General features: G+C 40.0%; 1 protein-coding gene across 5 annotated transcripts in view; it reads right to left on the reverse strand.

Moving 5' to 3' along the window:
• Nucleotides 1–19,164, reverse strand: part of LOC128698719 (centrosomal protein of 135 kDa) — a 385,751-nt gene that overhangs the window by 227,673 nt on the left and 138,914 nt on the right. For all 5 annotated transcript variants that reach the window (XM_070097740.1, XM_070097743.1, XM_070097744.1 and 2 more), the window contains 3 exons: nt 14,435–14,575; nt 12,851–12,994; nt 11,256–11,327 (listed from right to left, as the gene is read on the reverse strand). In XM_070097740.1, coding sequence (XP_069953841.1) covers nt 11,256–11,327; nt 12,851–12,994; nt 14,435–14,575 — 357 coding nt within the window. The remainder of the gene's footprint in view (nt 1–11,255; nt 11,328–12,850; nt 12,995–14,434; nt 14,576–19,164) is intronic.

Genomic DNA, 19,164 nt, shown 5'->3' on the forward strand with positions numbered 1-19,164 from the left:
CATGATGGTAGGATTGCTGGTGTCCTTTTTTCTGTCTCATGAACATGCAAGATTTCAGGTACGTCTTGCTACTTCTACTTACACTTAGGTCACACTACACATACATGTACACATTTATTTATACACACTCATCTGAGTTTTCTTTGATTTTATCTTAATAGTTCTTGGTCTTATTACTTTTCCTTTTATATCCATGGGGAAGTGGAATAAGAATCTTTCCTCCGTAAGCCATGCGTGTTGTAAAAGTCAACTAAAATGCCGGGAACAATGGGCTAGTAACCCCTTTTCCTGTAAAGATTACTAAAAAGAATAAGAAGAAAATTGTTTTCTTTCTTTTTTGGGTCACCCTGCCTCGGTGGGAGACGGCCGACTTGTTGAAAAAAAAAAAAATATATATATATATATATACATATATGTTATATATATATATATATATATATATATATATTTATATATATATATATATATATTATATATATATATATTTTTTTTTTTTTTTTTCAACAAGTCGACCGTCTCCCACCGAGGCAGGGTGACCCAGAAAAGAAAGAAAATCCCCAAAAAGAAAATACTTTCATCATCATTCAACACTTTCACCACACTCACACATAATCACTGTTTTTGCAGAGGTGCCCAGAATACAACAGTTTAGAAGCATATACGTATAAAGACACACAACATATCCCTCCAAACTGCCAATATCCCAAACCCCTCCTTTAAAGTGCAGGCATTGTACTTCCCATTACCAGGACTCAAGTCCGACTATATGAAAATAACCGGTTTCCCTGAATCCCTTCACTAAATATTACCCTACTCACACTCCAACAGATCGTCAGGTCCCAAGTATCATTCGTCTCCATTCACTCCTATCTAACACGCTCATGCACGCTTGCTGGAAGTCCAAGCCCCTCGCCCACAAAACCTCCTTTACCCCCTCTTTCCAACCCTTTCGAGGACGACCCCTACCCCTCCTTCCTTCCCCTATAGATTTATATGCTTTCCATGTCATTCTACTTTGATCCATTCTCTCTAAATGACCAAACCACCTCAAGAACCCCTCTTCTGCCCTCTGACTAATGCTTTTATTAACTCCACACCTTCTCCTAATTTCCACACTCCGAATTTTATGCATAATATTTACACCACACATTGCCCTTAGACAGGACATCTCCACTGCTTCCAACCGTCTCCTCGCTGCTGCATTTACCACCCAAGCTTCACATCCACATAAGAGTGTTGGTACTACTATACTTTCATACATTCCCTTCTTTGCCTCCATAGATAACGTTTTTTGACTCCACATATACCTCAACGCACCACTCACCTTTTTTCCCTCATCAATTCTATGATTAACCTCATCCTTCATAAATCCATCCGCCGACACGTCAACTCCCAAGTATCTGAAAACATTCACTTCTTCCATACTCCTCCTCCCCAATTTGATATCCAATTTTTCTTTATCTAAATCATTTGATACCCTCATCACCTTACTCTTTTCTATGTTCACTTTCAGCTTTCTACCTTTACACACACACTCAAACTCATCCACTAACCTTTGCGATTTTTCTTTAGAATCTCCCATAATCACAGTACCATCAGCAAAAAGTAACTGTGTCAATTCCCATTTTGAATTTGATTCCCCATAATTTAACCCCACCCCTCTCCCGAACACCCTAGCATTTACTTCTTTTACAACCCCATCTATAAATATATTAAACAACCATGGTGACATTACACATCCCTGTCTAAGACCTACTTTTACCGGGAAGTATTTTCCCTCTCTTCTACACACCCTAACCTAAGCCTCACTATCCTCATAAAAAATATATATATATATATATTATATATATATATATATATATATATATATATATATATATATATATATATATATATATATATATAATATATATATTATATATTTTTTTATTTTATTATCACACCGGCCGATTCCCACCAAGGCAGGGTGGCCCGAAAAAGAAAAACTTTCACCATCATTCACTCCATCACTGTCTTGCCAGAAGGGTGCTTTACACTACAGTTTTTAAACTGCAACATTAACACCCCTCCTTCAGAGTGCAGGCACTGTACTTCCCATCTCCAGGACTCAAGTCCGGCCTGCCGGTTTCCCTGAATCCCTTCATAAATGTTACTTTGCTCACACTCCAACAGCACGTCAAGTATTAAAAACCATTTGTCTCCATTCACTCCTATCAAACACGCTCACGCATGCCTGCTGGAAGTCCAAGCCCCTCGCACACAAAACCTCCTTTACCCCCTCCCTCCAACCCTTCCTAGGCCGACCCCTACCCCGCCTTCCTTCCACTACAGACTGATACACTCTTGAAGTCATTCTGTTTCGCTCCATTCTCTCTACATGTCCGAACCACCTCAACAACCCTTCCTCAGCCCTCTGGACAACAGTTTTGGTAATCCCGCACCTCCTCCTAACTTCCAAACTACGAATTCTCTGCATTATATTCACACCACACATTGCCCTCAGACATGACATCTCCACTGCCTCCAGCCTTCTCCTCGCTGCAACATTCATCACCCACGCTTCACACCCATCTAAGAGCGTTGGTAAAACTATACTCTCATACATTCCCCTCTTTGCCTCCAAGGACAAAGTTCTTTGTCTCCACAGACTCCTAAGTGCACCACTCACTCTTTTTCCCTCATCAATTCTATGATTCACCTCATCTTTCATAGACCCATCCGCTGACACGTCCACTCCCAAATATCTGAATACGTTCACCTCCTCCATACTCTCTCCCTCCAATCTGATATTCAATCTTTCATCACCTAATCTTTTTGTTATCCTCATAACCTTACTCTTTCCTGTATTCACCTTTAATTTTCTTCTTTTGCACACCCTACCAAATTCATCCACCAATCTCTGCAACTTCTCTTCAGAATCTCCCAAGAGCACAGTGTCATCAGCAAAGAGCAGCTGTGACAACTCCCACTTTGTGTGTGATTCTTTATCTTTTAACTCCACGCCTCTTGCCAAGACCCTCGCATTTACTTCTCTTACAACCCCATCTATAAATATATTAAACAACCACGGTGACATCACGCATCCTTGTCTAAGGCCTACTTTTACTGGGAAAAAATTTCCCTCTTTCCTACATACTCTAACTTGAGCCTCACTATCCTCGTAAAAACTCTTCACTGCTTTCAGTAACCTACCTCCTACACCATACACTTGCAACATCTGCCACATTGCCCCCCTATCCACCCTGTCATACGCCTTTTCCAAATCCATAAATGCCACAAAGACCTCTTTAGCCTTATCTAAATACTGTTCACTTATATGTTTCACTGTAAACACCTGGTCCACACACCCCCTACCTTTCCTAAAGCCTCCTTGTTCATCTGCTATCCTATTCTCCATCTTACTCTTAATTCTTTCAATTATAACTCTACCATACACTTTACCAGGTACACTCAACAGACTTATCCCCCTATAATTTTTGCACTCTCTTTTATCCCCTTTGCCTTTATACAAAGGAACTATGCATGCTCTCTGCCAATCCCTAGGTACCTTACCCTCTTCCATACACTTATTAAATAATTGCACCAACCACTCCAAAACTATATCCCCACCTGCTTTTAACATTTCTATCTTTATCCCATCAATCCCGGCTGCCTTACCCCCTTTCATTTTACCTACTGCCTCACGAACTTCCCCCACACTCACAACTGGCTCTTCCTCACTCCTACAAGATGTTATTCCTCCTTGCCCTATACACGAAATCACAGCTTCCCTATCTTCATCAACATTTAACAATTCCTCAAAATATTCCTTCCATCTTCCCAATACCTCTAACTCTCCATTTAATAACTCTCCTGTTAAAAGCAGGGGGGGATATAGTGTTGGAGTGGTTGGTACTTTTGTTTAATAAATGTATGAAAGAGGGGAAGGTACCTAGGGATTGGCGGAGAGCATGTATAGTCCCTTTATATAAAGGGAAAGGGGACAAAAGAGATTGTAAAAATTATAGAGGAATAAGTTTACTGAGTATACCAGGAAAAGTATACGGTAGGGTTATAATTGAAAGAATTAGAGGTAAGACAGAATGTAGAATTTCGGACGAGCAAGGAGGCTTCAGAGTGGGTAGGGGATGTGTAGATCAAGTGTTTACATTGAAGCATATATGTGAACAGTATTTAGATAAAGGTAGGGAAGTTTTTATTGCATTTATGGATTTAGAAAAGGCATATGATAGAGTGGATAGAGGAGCAATGTGGCAGATGTTGCAAGTATATGGAATAGGTGGTAAGTTACTAAATGCTGTAAAGAGCTTTTATGAGATTAGTGAGGCTCAGGTTAGGGTGTGTAGAAGAGAGGGAGAATACTTCCCGGTAAAAGTAGGTCTTAGACAGGGATGTGTAATGTCACCATGGTTGTTTAATATATTTATAGATGGGGTTGTAAAAGAAGTAAATGCTAGGGTGTTCGGGAGAGGGGTGGGATTAAATTATGGGGAATCAAATTCAAAATGGGAATTGACACAGTTACTTTTTGCTGATGATACTGTGCTTATGGGAGATTCTAAAGAAAAATTACAAAGGTTAGTGGATGAGTTTGAGAATGTGTGTAAAGGTAGAAAGTTGAAAGTGAACATAGAAAAGAGTAAGGTGATGAGGGTATCAAATGATTTAGATAAAGAAAAATTGGATATCAAATTGGGGAGGAGGAGTATGGAAGAAGTGAATATTTTCAGATACTTGGGAGTTGACGTGTCGGCGGATGGATTTATGAAGGATGAGGTTAATCATAGAATTGATGAGGGAAAAAAGGTGAGTGGTGCGTTGAGGTATATGTGGAGTCAAAAAACGTTATCTATGGAGGCAAAGAAGGGAATGTATGAAAGTATAGTAGTACCAACACTCTTATATGGATGTGAAGCTTAGGTGGTAAATGCAGCAGCGAGGAGACGGTTGGAGGCAGTGGAGATGTCCTGTCTAAGGGCAATGTGTGGTGTAAATATTATGCAGAAAATTCGGAGTGTGGAAATTAGGAGAAGGTGTGGAGTTAATAAAAGCATTAGTCAGAGGGCAGAAGAGGGGTTGTTGAGGTGGTTTGGTCATTTAGAGAGAATGGATCAAAGTAGAATGACATGGAAAGCATATAAATCTATAGGGGAAGGAAAGAGGGGTAGGGGTCGTCCTCGAAAGGGTTGGAAAGAGGGGGTAAAGGAGGTTTTGTAGGTGAGGGGCTTGGACTTCCAGCAAGCGTGCGTGAGCGTGTTAGATAGGAGTGAATGGAGACGAATGATACTTGGGACCTGACGATCTGTTGGAGTGTGAGCAGGGTAATATTTAGTGAAGGGATTCAGGGAAACCGGTTATTTTCATATAGTCGGACTTGAGTCCTGGAAATGGGAAGTACAATGCCTGCACTTTAAAGGAGGGGTTTGGGATATTGGCAGTTTGGAGGGATATGTTGTGTATCTCTATACATATATGCTTCTAAACTGTTGTATTCTGAGCACCTCTGCAAAAGCAGTGATAATGTGTGAGTGTGGTGAAAGTGTTGAATGATGATGAAAGTATTTTCTTTTTGGGGATTTTCTTTCTTTCTTTCTTTCTTTCTTTTTTTTTGGGTCACCCTGCCTCGGTGGGAGACGGCCGACTTGTTGAAAAAAAAAAAAAAAAAAAAAAAATTCAGGGAAACCGGTTATTTTCTTATAGTCGGACTTGAGTCCTGGAAATGGGAAGTACAATGCCTGCACTTTAAAGGAGGGGTTTGGGATATTGGCAGTTTGGAGGGATATGTTGTGTATCTTTATACATATATGCTTCTAAACTGTTGTATTCTGAGCACCTCTGCAAAAGCAGTGATAATGTGTGAGTGTGGTGAAAGTGTTGAATGATGATGAAAGTATTTTCTTTTTGGGGATTTTCTTTCTTTTTTGGGTCACCCTGCCTCGGTGGGAGACGACCAACTTGTTGGAAAAAAAAAAAAAAAAAAAAAAAAAAAATATATATATATATATATATATATATATATATATATATATATATATATATATATATATATATATATATATATATATATATATATATATATATATATAAATATATATATATATATATATATATATATATATATATATATATATATATATATAAATCCTAGGTAGTAGGTTGGTAAACAGCAACCGCCCAGGGAGGTACTACCGTCCTGCCAAGCAAGTGTAAAACGAAAACCTGTAATTGCTTCACATAATGGTAGGATTGCTGGTGTCCTTTTTTCTGTCTCATAAACATGCAAGACTTCAGGTACGTCATGCTACTTTTACTTACACTTAGGTCACACTACACATACATGTACAAGCATATATATACACACCCCTCTGGGTTTTCTTCTATTTTCTTTCTAGTTCTTGTTTTTGTTTATTTCCTCTTATCTCCATGGGGAAGTGGAACAGAATTCTTCCTCCGTAAGCCATGTGTGTTGTAAGAGGCGACTAAAATGCTGGGGGCAAGGGGCTAGTAACCCCTTCTCTTGTATAAATTACTGAATTCAAAAAGAGAAACTTTCATTTTTCTTTTTGGGTCACCCTGCCTTGATGGGATATGGCCGGTTTGTTGAAAAAAAATATACATACAGTGGACCCCCGCCTTACGATGGCATCGCGTTACGTTAAATCCGCCATATGATACATTTTAATGCAAAAATTTTGCCTCGCCTCAAGCAATTTGTCCGGGACGCGTCGCACGCATGGCCTCAGCTGCCCCGTGCATGCCAGTGTTTACAAGCCAGCCAGTGCGGTCGCATCCATGCATACATTCAGTACAGTTCATATTATCACAGCATTTTTAGTGATTGTAGCTGCAAAATAAGTCACCATGGGCCCCAAGAAAGCTTTTAGTGCCAACCCTGCGGAAAAAAGGGTGAAAATTACTATGGAAATGAAGAAAGAGTTAATTGCTAAGTACGAAAGTGGAGTGTGTGTCTCGGAGCTGGCCAGGTTGTATACCAAACCCCAATCAACCATCTCTACTATCGTGGCCAACAAAACGGCAATCAAGGAAGCTGTTCTTGCAAAAGGTGCAAGTTTGTTTTTGAAACAGAGATCGCAAGTGATAGATGTTGAGAGACTGTTATTGGTGTGGATAAAGGAAAAACAGATAGCAGGAGATAGCATCTCTCAAGCGATCATATGTGAAAAGGCTAGGAAGTTGCATGAGGATTTAATTAGAAAAATGCCTGCAACTAATGGTGATGTGAGTGAATTTAAGGCCAGCAAAGGTTGGTTTGAGAGATTTAAGAATTGTAGTGGCATACATAGTGTGATAAGGCATGGTGAGGCTGCCAGTTCGGACCAAAAAGCGGCTGAAAAATATGTGAAGGAATTCAAGGGTTACATAGACAGTGAAGAATTGCAACCTGAACAAGTGTTTAATTGCGACGAAATAGGCCTATTTTGGAAGAAAATGCCAAGTAGGACCTATGTTACTCAGGAGGAAAAGGCACTCCCAGGACATAAGCCTATGAAAGACAGGCTTACTCTTCTGATGTGTGCTAATGCTAGTGGTGATTGCAAAGTGAAGCCTTTATTGGTGTATCACTCTGAAACTCCCAGAGCGTTCAGGCAAAACAATGTCGTCAAGGCTAATTTGTGTGTGATGTGGAGGGCAAACAGTAAGGCATGGGTCACTAGGGACCTTTTCTATGACTGGTTACACCATGCATTTGCCCCCACTGTGAAAAATTATCTAATGGAAAAGAAATTGGGCCTTAAGTGCCTCCTGGTATTAGACAATGCTCCTGGTCATCCTTCAGACTTGGCAGAGTGACTTTCTAGGGACATGAGCTTCATTAAGGTCAAGTTTTTGCCTCCTAATACCACTCCTCTCCTGCAGCCCATGGACCAGCAGGTCATTTCAAACTTCAAAAAACTCTACACAAAAGCTATGTTTCAAACGTGCTTTGAAGTGACCTCAGACACTCGAGTGACTCTAAGAGAGTTGTGGAAAGATCACTTTAGCATCCTCAGTTGTGTAAACCTTATAGGTAAGGCTTGGGAGTGACTAAGAGGACCTTGAACTCTGCTTGGAAGAAACTGTGGCCACAATGTGTAGAAGAAAGGGATTTTGAAGTGTTTGGGGGCTAACCCTCAAGAGCCTATGCCAGTTGTGGAATCTATTGTGGCATTGGGAAAGTCCATGGGGTTGGAGGTTAGTGGGGAAGATGTGGAAGAGTTGGTGGAGGAGGACAATGAAGAACTAACCACTGAAGAGCTGCAAGATCATCTTTACAGCAAGAGGCCACACCTGAGGAAACTGCTTCAGAGGAGGGGAGAGAGAAATTGAAGAAGTTGCCTACTTCAAAGTTTAAGGAAATGTGTGTAAAGTGGGTTGAACTGCAAATCTTTGCAGATGAAAATCACCCTGACACAGCTACTGCAAGCTGTGCTGGTGACTATTACAATGACACTGTTATGGCCCATTTTAGGAAAGTCTTAAAGGAATGGGAGGTACAGACCTCTATGGACAGATTTGTTGTGCGACAGACGTCCAGTGACTCTCAAGCTGGTCCTAGTGGCATTAAAAGAAGAAGGGAAGTAACCCCGGAAAAGGACTTGATACCTCAAGTCCTAATGGAAGGGGATTCCCCTTCTAAACAATAACAACTTCCACATTCTCCCCTCCTCCCATCCCATCAATCATCACCAGATCATCAATAAAGGTAAGTGTCATGTATTCTATTCTTGGTAGAGTAGTAATTGTGCATGTCTTCTTCAGTTTGTGTGTATTAAAATTAATATTTCATGTGGTAAAAATTTTTTTTTTTCATACTTTGAGGTGTCTTGCATGGATTAATTTGATTTCCAGTATTTCTTATGGGGAAAATTAATTCGCCTTACGATAATTTTGGCTTATGATGAGCTCTCAGAAACGGATTAATATCGTAAGGCGGGGGTCCACTGTATATATATATATATAAATTATAGGTAATGGGTTGGTAGACAGCAACCGCCCAGAGAGGTGCTACCGTCCTGCCAGGTGAGTATAAAACGAAAGCCTGTAATTGTTTTACATGATGGTAGGATTGCTGGTGTCTTTTGTGTCTCATAAACATGCAAGATTTCAGGTGTGTCTTGCTAATTCTACTTACACTTAGGTCACACTACACATACATGTACAAGCAATTATATACACACACCCCTGCAACCACAATTAGGTGAGTGAGTACCCCTCTGGGGTTTCTTCTATTTTCTTTCTAGTTCTTGTTCTTGTTTATTTCCTCTTATCTCCATGGGGAAGTGGAACAAAATTCTTCCTCCGTAACCGATTCGTGTTGTAAGAGGCGACTAAAATGCTGGGAGCAAGGGGCTAGTGACCCTTTCTCCTGTATAAATTACTAAATTTAAGAAGAGAAACTTTCGTTATTCTTTTTGGGCCACCCTGCCTCGGTGGGATATGGCCGGTTTGTTGAAAGAAGAAGATATATATAAATATTATTATTTAATAAATACCAGAGGTTTTGATATTGATTTACCAACTTCAAAACTCCCACATCTAAACTAGCAACAAGCTCTTCAAAATTAATATACAGCTAGTATTACACACAGAAAAATATATAATATTTTAACTAGAAATAACAAAAAAACTCATTCACAAAAAGTCAATAATTATTTTTTTTTATTATTAACCCATTGGCCGATTCCCACCAAGGCAGTGTGGCCCGAAAAAGAAAAACTTGCATTATCATTCACTCCATCACTGTCTTGCCAGATGAGTGCTTTACACTACAGTTATAAAACTGCAACATTAAGACCCCTCCTTCAGTGTGCAGACACTGTACTTCCCATCTCCAGGACTCAAGTCCGGCCTGCCGGTTTCCCTGAACCCCTTCGTGAATGTTACCTTGCTCACACTCCAACAGCACATCAAGTATTAAAAACCATTTGTCTCTATTCACTCCTATCAAATATACTCACGCATGCTTGCTGGAAGTCCAAGCCCCTCACACACAAAACCTCCTTTACCCCCTCCCTCCAACCTTTCCTAGGCCGACTCCTACCCCACCTCCCCTCCACTACAGATTTATACACTCTCGAAGTCATTCTGTCTCATTCCATTCCCTCTACATGTTCGAACCACCATTAACAACCCCTCCTCAGCCCTCTGGATAATAGTTTTGGTAATCCCGCACCTCCTCCTAATTTCCAAACTACAAATTCTCTTCATTATATTCACAACATGCGTTGCCCTCAGACATGACATCTCCACTGCCTCCAGCCTTCTCCTTGTTGCAACATTCATCACCCATGCTTCACACCCATATAAGAGCGTTGGTAAAACTATACTCTCATACATTCCCCTCTTTGCCTCCAAGGACAAAGTTCTTTGTCTCCACAGACTCCTAAGTGCACCACTCACCCTTTTCCCCTCATCAATTCTATGATTCATCTCATCCTTCATAGACCTGTCTGCTGACATGTCCACTCCTAAATACATTCACCTCCTCCAATCTGATATCCAATCTTTCATCAACTAATCTTTTTGTTATCCTCATCACCTTACTCTTTCCTATATTCACTTTTAATTTTCTTCTTTTACATACCCTACCAAATTCATCCACCAACCTCTGCAACTTCTCTTCAGAATCTTCCAAAAGCAGTGTCATCAGCAATGAGCAACTGTGACAACTCCCACTTTGTGTTAGATTCTTTATCTTTTACCCCCATACCTCTTGCCAACACTCGAGCATTTACTTCTCTTATAACCCCATCTATAAATACTGTATATTGAACAACCATGGTGACATCACACATCCTTGTCTAATGCCTACTTTTACTGGGAAATAATTTCCCTCTTTCCTACATACTCTAACTTGAGCCTCACTGTCCTCGTAAAAACTCTTCACTGCTTTCAGTAACCTACCTCCTACACCATACACCTTCAACATCTGCCACATTGCCCCCCTATCCACCCTGTCACATGCCTTTTCCAAATCCATAAATGCCACAAAAACCTCTTTAGCCTTATCTAAATACTGTTCAATAAATGAAATAAAAATCAACTGATACTAAACTAACGATGTGTACAACAAATTTAACCATAATACCTTTGTAATATTGTGAATGTTTTGTGACTACAGTATTTATTTCACTTAAGTTGATTCATACTTAATTTTGTGACAATAAATTATATGAGGAAAAATAATATTTGTGATCAATTTGACATTAGTAAATGTCAACAAAGTACTGTACATAAGTTTACCAAGCTCTCACCTGAGCCTCAAGGTCAGCTCTGGTAATGTTTAGTCCTCGCTTCTCAGCCATTAGGGCTTCCATTTCCTGTCTCTGAAAAAAAAAAAAAGTTTTATTCATCTAAGAACATAAGAAGAGAGAAGCAATGTAAAAGGCCTTCTGGCCCAAGCTAGGTAGATACTATACTACTCAGTTATTTTCAATCATATATTTATTTTATCTATTTCTAAAGACAGCCAAAGTATTTATTTACTTTAATGACACTACTTTGCAGCTTGTTCTTATCACCTACAAATTATATTGGGTTGAAGTATGGCATAGCCAACAAGTGATAAAAACATTTTTTTTTTCCTTAACACATCGCCCATTTCCCACCGAGGCAGCGTAACCCAAAAAGAAAGAAAATACTTTCATTATTCAACACTTTCACCATCACTCATACATAATCACTGTCTTTGCAGAGGCACTCAAATACAACAGTTCAGATGTCCCTCCAAACTGTTAATATCCCAAACCCTTCCTTTAAAGTGCAGGCATTGTACCTTTCTTAGTACAATGTTCCACCTACATGAGGTTCTATTGGGTACTTGATATTTGATGAAGTATAGGTACTTCAAAAAGCCTCATGTAGGTGGAACATCATGCTAATAAAGGTCTCATTCTGTGGTATGCATTTTTACCACCTACAAATCTGAATATATCCAACTGAAGCCAAGTGTTGCAAGTCCTGTCTTGGTTAGATATTTTTAGTTGCTACTGAGGAAACCTGACAGGAAATGTGAGCAAAATATAGGCAGTGAAAAAGAGAAAATACAAGAAACATTTCATACACTGTCTGCCACTGCCAGGAAACATGCTCTCCCTGCCATGCACTCACAATTTAACATATGGTGACCAAGACACTTCATGTCTGATAATAGAGTATAAAATTGATTGAACTGATAGCAGAGTAACAACAGTGTAACAGTGGTGGCATATCAGTAAAGATTCTGTGATGATAGAATTGGAGATTTTGTTAAGTGGCTCTTGTGATGATGACAATAGTAGTGCAGTCTGTGATGATGGTGATGCAATGACTGTAGTGTTAGTGACTCTTATGATGATAAGACCAGTGATAGCCACTGTGATGATAATGGTGACACTGGTAGCAGAGAAGTGACTTTTGGTATGACAAATGAAGCAGTAGGGAAGAAGCAGTAGTGGTGGAGTGAAGGAGGTGGGCAATGGGTGAAAATCAGTGGCAGACTTACAAGAATGGGAGAAAAGGCACAGACTCAGCATATGGCAAAAAAATAAAAATAGAAACTGGAAAAAATACTGCAGAAAAGAAAATGTCAAAGAAATCATCTTTAAAAACATGATTTATGATTTTTTTTTTTTTAACAAGTCGGCCGTCTCCCACCGAGGCAGGGTAACTCAAAAAGAAATTTCTTAGCCTCTCATGCTTTTGTGGTCACTGGTTAATATAATACAGGGAAAATTAGCAAATAATTGAAAAAAAAAAAAAGTATTTGTCTCTGGGGAGGGTTTTAGTCTTCCTTTCCATGAGTGGGCCACTGACAGTAATCAAAACCAAAGATAATATGGAAAATGAGGTTAAACAAGGGAACACTTACAATAGTCTGTGAGACAGAAGGTGTAGTTGCTGTGATCTGAGCTATCCTGCGAGAGATATCATTGTACTGGGTACGGAAGAAATCACGTTCTTGCTGCAACATGTCCCTCTCACGCAATACGTTGCTGATATCCACCTCTTCTGTCTGAAATTCAAAACAATGTTAAGAACAGAATCTAATGAGAAAATTAAAATTTTTTGAAAGGTCAGGTGTATTTATTAAATCTGTAGGGAACGGAAGGCAGGGTAGGGGTTGTCCTCGAAAAGGTTGGAGGGAGGGGAGTAAAAGAGGTTTTGCGGGTGAGGGGCTTGAACTTCCAGTAAGCATGTGTGTGTTAGGCAAGAATGAATGAGACGAATGGTTTTTGAGACCTGATGAGCTGTTGGAGTGTGAGCAGGGTAATATTTTGTGAAGGGATTCAGGGTCTATGAAGGATGAGGTGAATCATAGAATTGATGAGGGGAAAAGGGTGAGTGGTGCACTTAGGAGTCTGTGAAGACAAAGAACTTTGTCCTTGGAGGCAAAGAGGGGAATGTATGAGAGTATAGTTTTACCAACACTCTTATATGGGTGTGAAGCATGGGTGATGAATGTTGCAGCGAGGAGAAGGCTGGAGGCAGTGGAGATGTCATGTCTGAGGGCAATGTGTGGTGTGAATATAATGCAGAGAATTCGTAGTTTGGAAATTAGGAGGAGGTGCGGGATTACCAAAACTGTTGTCCAGAGGGCTGAGGAAGGATTGTTGAGGTGGTTCGGACATGTAGAGAGAATGGAGCGAAACAAAATGACTTCAAGAGTGTATCAGTCTGTAGTGGAAGGAAGGCGGGGTAGGGGTCGGCCTAGGAAAGGTTGGAGGGAGGGGGTAAAGGAGGTTTTGTGTGCGAGGGGCTTGGACTTCCAGCAGGCGTGCGTGAGCGTGTTTGATAGGAGTGAATGGAGACGAATGGTTTTTAATACTTGACGTGCTGTTGGAGTGTGAGCAAAGTAACATTTATGAAGGGGTTCAGGGAAACCGGCAGGCCGGACTTGAGTCCTGGAGATGGGAAGTACAGTGCCTGCACTCTGAAGGAGGGGTGTTAATGTTGCAGTTTAAAAACTGTAGTGTAAAGCACCCTTCTGGCAAGACAGTGATGGAGTGAATGATGGTGAAAGTTTTTCTTTTTCGGGCCACCCTGCCTTGGTGGGAATCGGCCAGTGTGATAATAAAAATAAAAAAAATATTCAGGGAAACCAGTTAGCTGGACTTGAGTCCTGGAAATGGGAAGTATAATGCCTGCACTTTAAAGGAGGGGTTTGGGATATTGGCAGTTTGAAGGGGCATCTAAATTGTTGTATCTGAGTGCCTCTGCAAAGACAATGATTATGTATGAGTGATGGTGAAAGTGTTGAATGATGATGAAAGTTTTTTCATTCTTTTTTGGGTCACCCTGCCTCGGTGGGAGACGGCCGACATGTTAAAAAAAAAAAATCATTAAAATCAAAAGTGATCTGTTATATATTGTACAAAATGTGGAGAAAGGGATAAAGTTACATACTATAAATTATATGTGAATTTCAAAAGTGGATATTTCTGTGATGTTTTACCTGAGGCATAGGCTGTGCAATGCTCGCTTTAAGATTCTCATATTGTTGTCTGAAGAAGTCCCGCTCCTGCTGGCATACTCTCACCTCATTTCTTAGTGCTGAAGAATCTGCCTCACGCTGTGGTGTGGTGTCTGATGATGCCTGCCAATATGTAGTTACACCAGTATTAGTTAAAAACTTTCAGTGGAAAAAGTACTAATTTGTTTATAAAGTCTATGAAAAATTTAAATATTCAGAGTAGCTTTAACAATGGAAGGTATCAACAGGAAAGAAATATGCTAAATTAAAATTAGATTAAATGAAGGCAGCAAGCTAAATAGAAGACAATGCACTTACTTAATTTACAATGTATCCCTGTTTATATTTTCAAATGGTGTGAAGGTACAGCTAATATTGTAGGTGTTGCAATATATGAATAACACAACAGTATGAAGCATTCAAAGAGGAAGCAAATTACAGTTAAGATTCACACAGTAATAGCTACAGTATTATCATCAACAGTTTCTGTATATACAGTGACAAATATTTGGTTTAGATTTTTTCAGAAAGAGAGACTAACTGGGAATATAAGTAACAACACAGTTATGTGTCTGGGAAAGCAATATGTTCAGGTGAAACATACCTGGTTAACTAGAATATGAAGATATTGCTTTTATTCACAGTTTTAACCCTTTCAGGGTCCAGAGGCCAAATTTCTAAGTGCATGCCAGTGTCCAAGAATTTAAAAAAAAAAAATTTGCTATTTTTTCTTATGAAATGGTAGAGAATCTTTTTCTGAAGGTAATAAAACAAAAAGTACGAAATTTGATGAAAAACTGACGAAATTATGCTCGCGAATTTTTGTGTCGGAGATATTTACGCATCGGCGATTATGCCGACTTTGACTCCCATTTTAGGCCAATTGCCTTATTCCAGTCGATCAAATTCTTAGCTATTTCGCTAGTATTACTTCTATTCTATGGACTGAGCACAATAAATCGCCAACTCAGCTGTTTCAACTACAAAATAAAGTGATTGGAAATTGGTAATTAGGCCAATTTAGTGCAAAGTTCAAAATATTCCAGTTTCAAAATAGGGTCCAGAATAAACAATGCAGGTATTCCTGGCACTAAATTAACATTTCCTCTGTTCATCAGTTATGTTTTCAGGCTTTACAAATGAATTCCATTTTGATTTTTAATTCACATAATGAATTTTTATTCAAACCAAAAAATAGAAGATTTACTGTCATGCAATATTGTAATAATTGTATAAATAATATCAGCAAATTTGTGAACATATATTAGACCCACCAGCTGGCGTGTATTAGACATGTGAGGTCATTTGTTTACTCTTGAACATCGGCAAAAATTTAACATTTCTGCTACTTTGAGCTCAGTTTCAAGCCATTTTCAATACTAAAACCAATCAAAATCATCTCTACTTCTGTAATATATCTTCCATTCTATCAAATGAGACCAAGAAATCGCAAATACAACTATAAAAAACATACGAAAAAACACTGCAAAGTTGCTGTTTTAATCGAAAATTATGGTCTCAGTTTTTTTCTCTCATTATGCACTGTGCTCCAGGATTTGTTTTATGTGGTGCACACATACCACATTGATGTATTCTCTCATATCTAGGCCCAAATTTACCGCTCACAGCTTATCAGAGTAAGCTGAGCTCATGGCGTAGATCTACGGTTTGGACCCTCAACGTAAAGTCGTAGATCTACGGCACGGACCCTGAAAGGGTTAAACAGACAACACCATTACCGTTATCTCTACTCAGATTGCCACTTTTATAGGGTAGGAGCATGCTTGCTAAACTTAGAGATGAGATGAGATTCATATACGTGGAAACTACCCATGTTAGGATGTACAACTTCAGCAATAATCAAACGCACAATATAATATATTTTCTAATATTACCATATAATTATTATTATATTTATGGAGAAGCTCTAAACCCATAGGGGTAATATAGTGCCTGGGAGACATTGAGGTTTAATTCAAGGAAGGGGAGGGCAAGTCCAATTCCTTGGATTAAGAGCCCCTCACTGGCATCAAAGACCCTCCCTTGAGGGAAAACAACAATATAGCTATACAGTATATTGTATACTTAGGTCACACTACACATACATGTTTACCTGGAGTTTACCTGGAGAGAGTTCCGGGGGTCAACGCCCCTGCAGCCCGGTCTGTGACCAGACCTCCTGGTGGATCAGAGCCTGATCAACCAGGCTGCTACTGCTGGTTGCAAGCAAACCAACGTACGAGCCACAGCCCGGCTGGTCAGGAACCGACTTTAGGTGCTTGTCCAGTGTCAGCTTTAAGACTGCCAGGGGTCTGTTGGTAATCCCCCTTATGTATGCTGGGAGGCAGTTGAACAGTCTCGGGCCCCTGACACTTATTGTATGGTCTCTTAACGTGCTAGTGACACCCCCCTGCTTTTCATTGGGGGGATGTTGCATCATCTGCCAAGTCTTTTGCTTTCGTAGTGAGTGATTTTCGTGTGCAATTCAGTACTAGTCCCTCTAGGATTTTCCAGGGGTATATAATCATGTATCTCTCCTGCCTGCATTCCAGGGAATACAGGTTTAGGAACCTCAAGCACTCCCAGTAATTGAGGTGTTTTATCTCCGTTATGCATGCCGTGAAGGTTCTCTGTACATTTTCTAGGTCAGCAATTTCACCTGCCTTGAAAGGTGCTGTTAGTGTGCAGCAATATTCCAGCCTAGATAGAACAAGTGGCCTGAAAAGTGTCATAATGGGCTTGGCCTCCATAGTTTTGAAGGTTCTCATTATCCATCCTGTCATTTTTCTAGCAGATGCGATTGATACAATGTTATGGTCCTTGAAGGTGAGATCCTCCGACATGATCACTCCCAGGTCTTTGACGTTGGTGTTTCGCTCTATTTTGTGGCCAGAATTTGTTTTGTACTCTGATAAAGATTTAATTTCCTCGTGTTTACCATATCTGAGTAATTGAAATTTCTCATCGTTGAACTTCATATTGTTTTCTGCAGCCCACTGAAAGATTTGGTTGATGTCCGCCTGGAGCCTTGCAGTGTCTGCAATGGAAGACACTGTCATGCAGATTCGGGTGTCATCTGCAAAGGAAGACACGGTGCTGTGGCTGACATCCTTGTCTATGTCAGATATGAGGATGAGGAACAAGATGGGAGCGAGTACTGTGCCTTGTGGAACAGAGCTTTTCACCGTAGCTGCCTCGGACTTTACTCTGTTGACTACTACTCTCTGTGTTCTGTTAGTGAGGAAATTATAGATCCATCGACCGACTTTTCCTGTTATTCCTTTAGCACGCATTTTGTGCGCTATTATGCCATGGTCACACTTGTCCAAGGCTTTTGCAAAGTCTGTATATATTACATCTGCATTCTTTTTGTCTTCTAGTGCATCTAGGACCTTGTCGTAGTGATCCAATAGTTGAGACAGACAGGAGCGACCTGTTCTAAACCCATGTTGCCCAGGGTTGTGTAACTGATGGGTTTCTAGATGGGTGGTGATCTTGCTTCTTAGGACCCTTTCAAAGATTTTTATGATATGGGATGTTAGTGCTATCGGTCTGTAGTTCTTTGCTGTTGCTTTACTGCCCCCTTTGTGGAGTGGGGCTATGTCTGTTGTTTTTAGTAACTGTGGGACGACCCCCGTGTCCATGCTCCCTCTCCATAGGATGGTAAAGGCTCGTGATAGGGGCTTCTTGCAGTTCTTGATGAACACGGAGTTCCATGAGTCTGGCCCTGGGGCAGAGTGCATGGGCATGTCATTTATCGTCTGTTCGAAGTCATTTGGCATCAGGATAACATCGGATAGGCTTGTGTTAACCAAATTCTGAGGCTCTCCCATAAAAAATTCATTTTGATCTTCGACTCTCAGTCTGGTTAGCGGCTTGCTAAAAACTGAGTCATATTGGGACTTGAGTAGCTCACTCATTTCCTTGCTGTCATCTGTGTAGGACCCATCTTGTTTAAGTAGGGGCCCAATACTGGACGTTGTTCTCGACTTTGATTTGGCATAGGAGAAGAAATACTTTGGGTTTCTTTCGATTTCATTTATGGCTTTTAGTTCTTCTTATGGCTTTTAGCTCTTCTACAAGTATATATATATACATACCCCTCTGGGTTTTCTTTTATTTTCTTTCTAGTTCTTGTTCTTGTTTATTTCCTCTTATCTCCGTGGGGAAGTGGAACAGAATTCTTCCTCCGTAAGCCATGCGTGTTGTAAGAGGCAACTAAAATGCCGGGAGCAAGGGTCTAGTAACCCCTTCTCCTGTATAAATTACTATATTCAAAAAGAGAAACTTTCGTTTTTCTTTTTTGGGCCACCCTGCCTTGTTGGGATACGGCAGATTTGTTGAGAAAAAAAAAAAGTATATTGTATGTCACTTAAATATAGGAAACAAACGGATTCGGATAAAATACTATTTTTTTTTTCAACAAACCGGCCGTATTCCACCGAAGTAGGGTGACCTAAAAAGAAAAACTAAAGTCTTTCTTTAATTTAGTAATTTATATAGAAAAAGGGATTACTAGCCTTTTGCTCCCAGCATTTTAGTTGCCTCTTATGACACGTACGGCTTACAGAAGAAGAACTTTGTTCCACTTCCCCATGGAGACAAGAGGAAATAAAGAAGAATAGGAGCTATTAAAAAAAGAGAAGAAAACCCAGATGGGTACGTATACAGATGAGTTTACATGCATGTGTAGTGTGACCCAAGTGTAAGTG

This window comes from Cherax quadricarinatus, chromosome 59, assembly GCF_038502225.1.
Source record: "Cherax quadricarinatus isolate ZL_2023a chromosome 59, ASM3850222v1, whole genome shotgun sequence".
NCBI lineage: Eukaryota > Metazoa > Arthropoda > Malacostraca > Decapoda > Parastacidae > Cherax > Cherax quadricarinatus.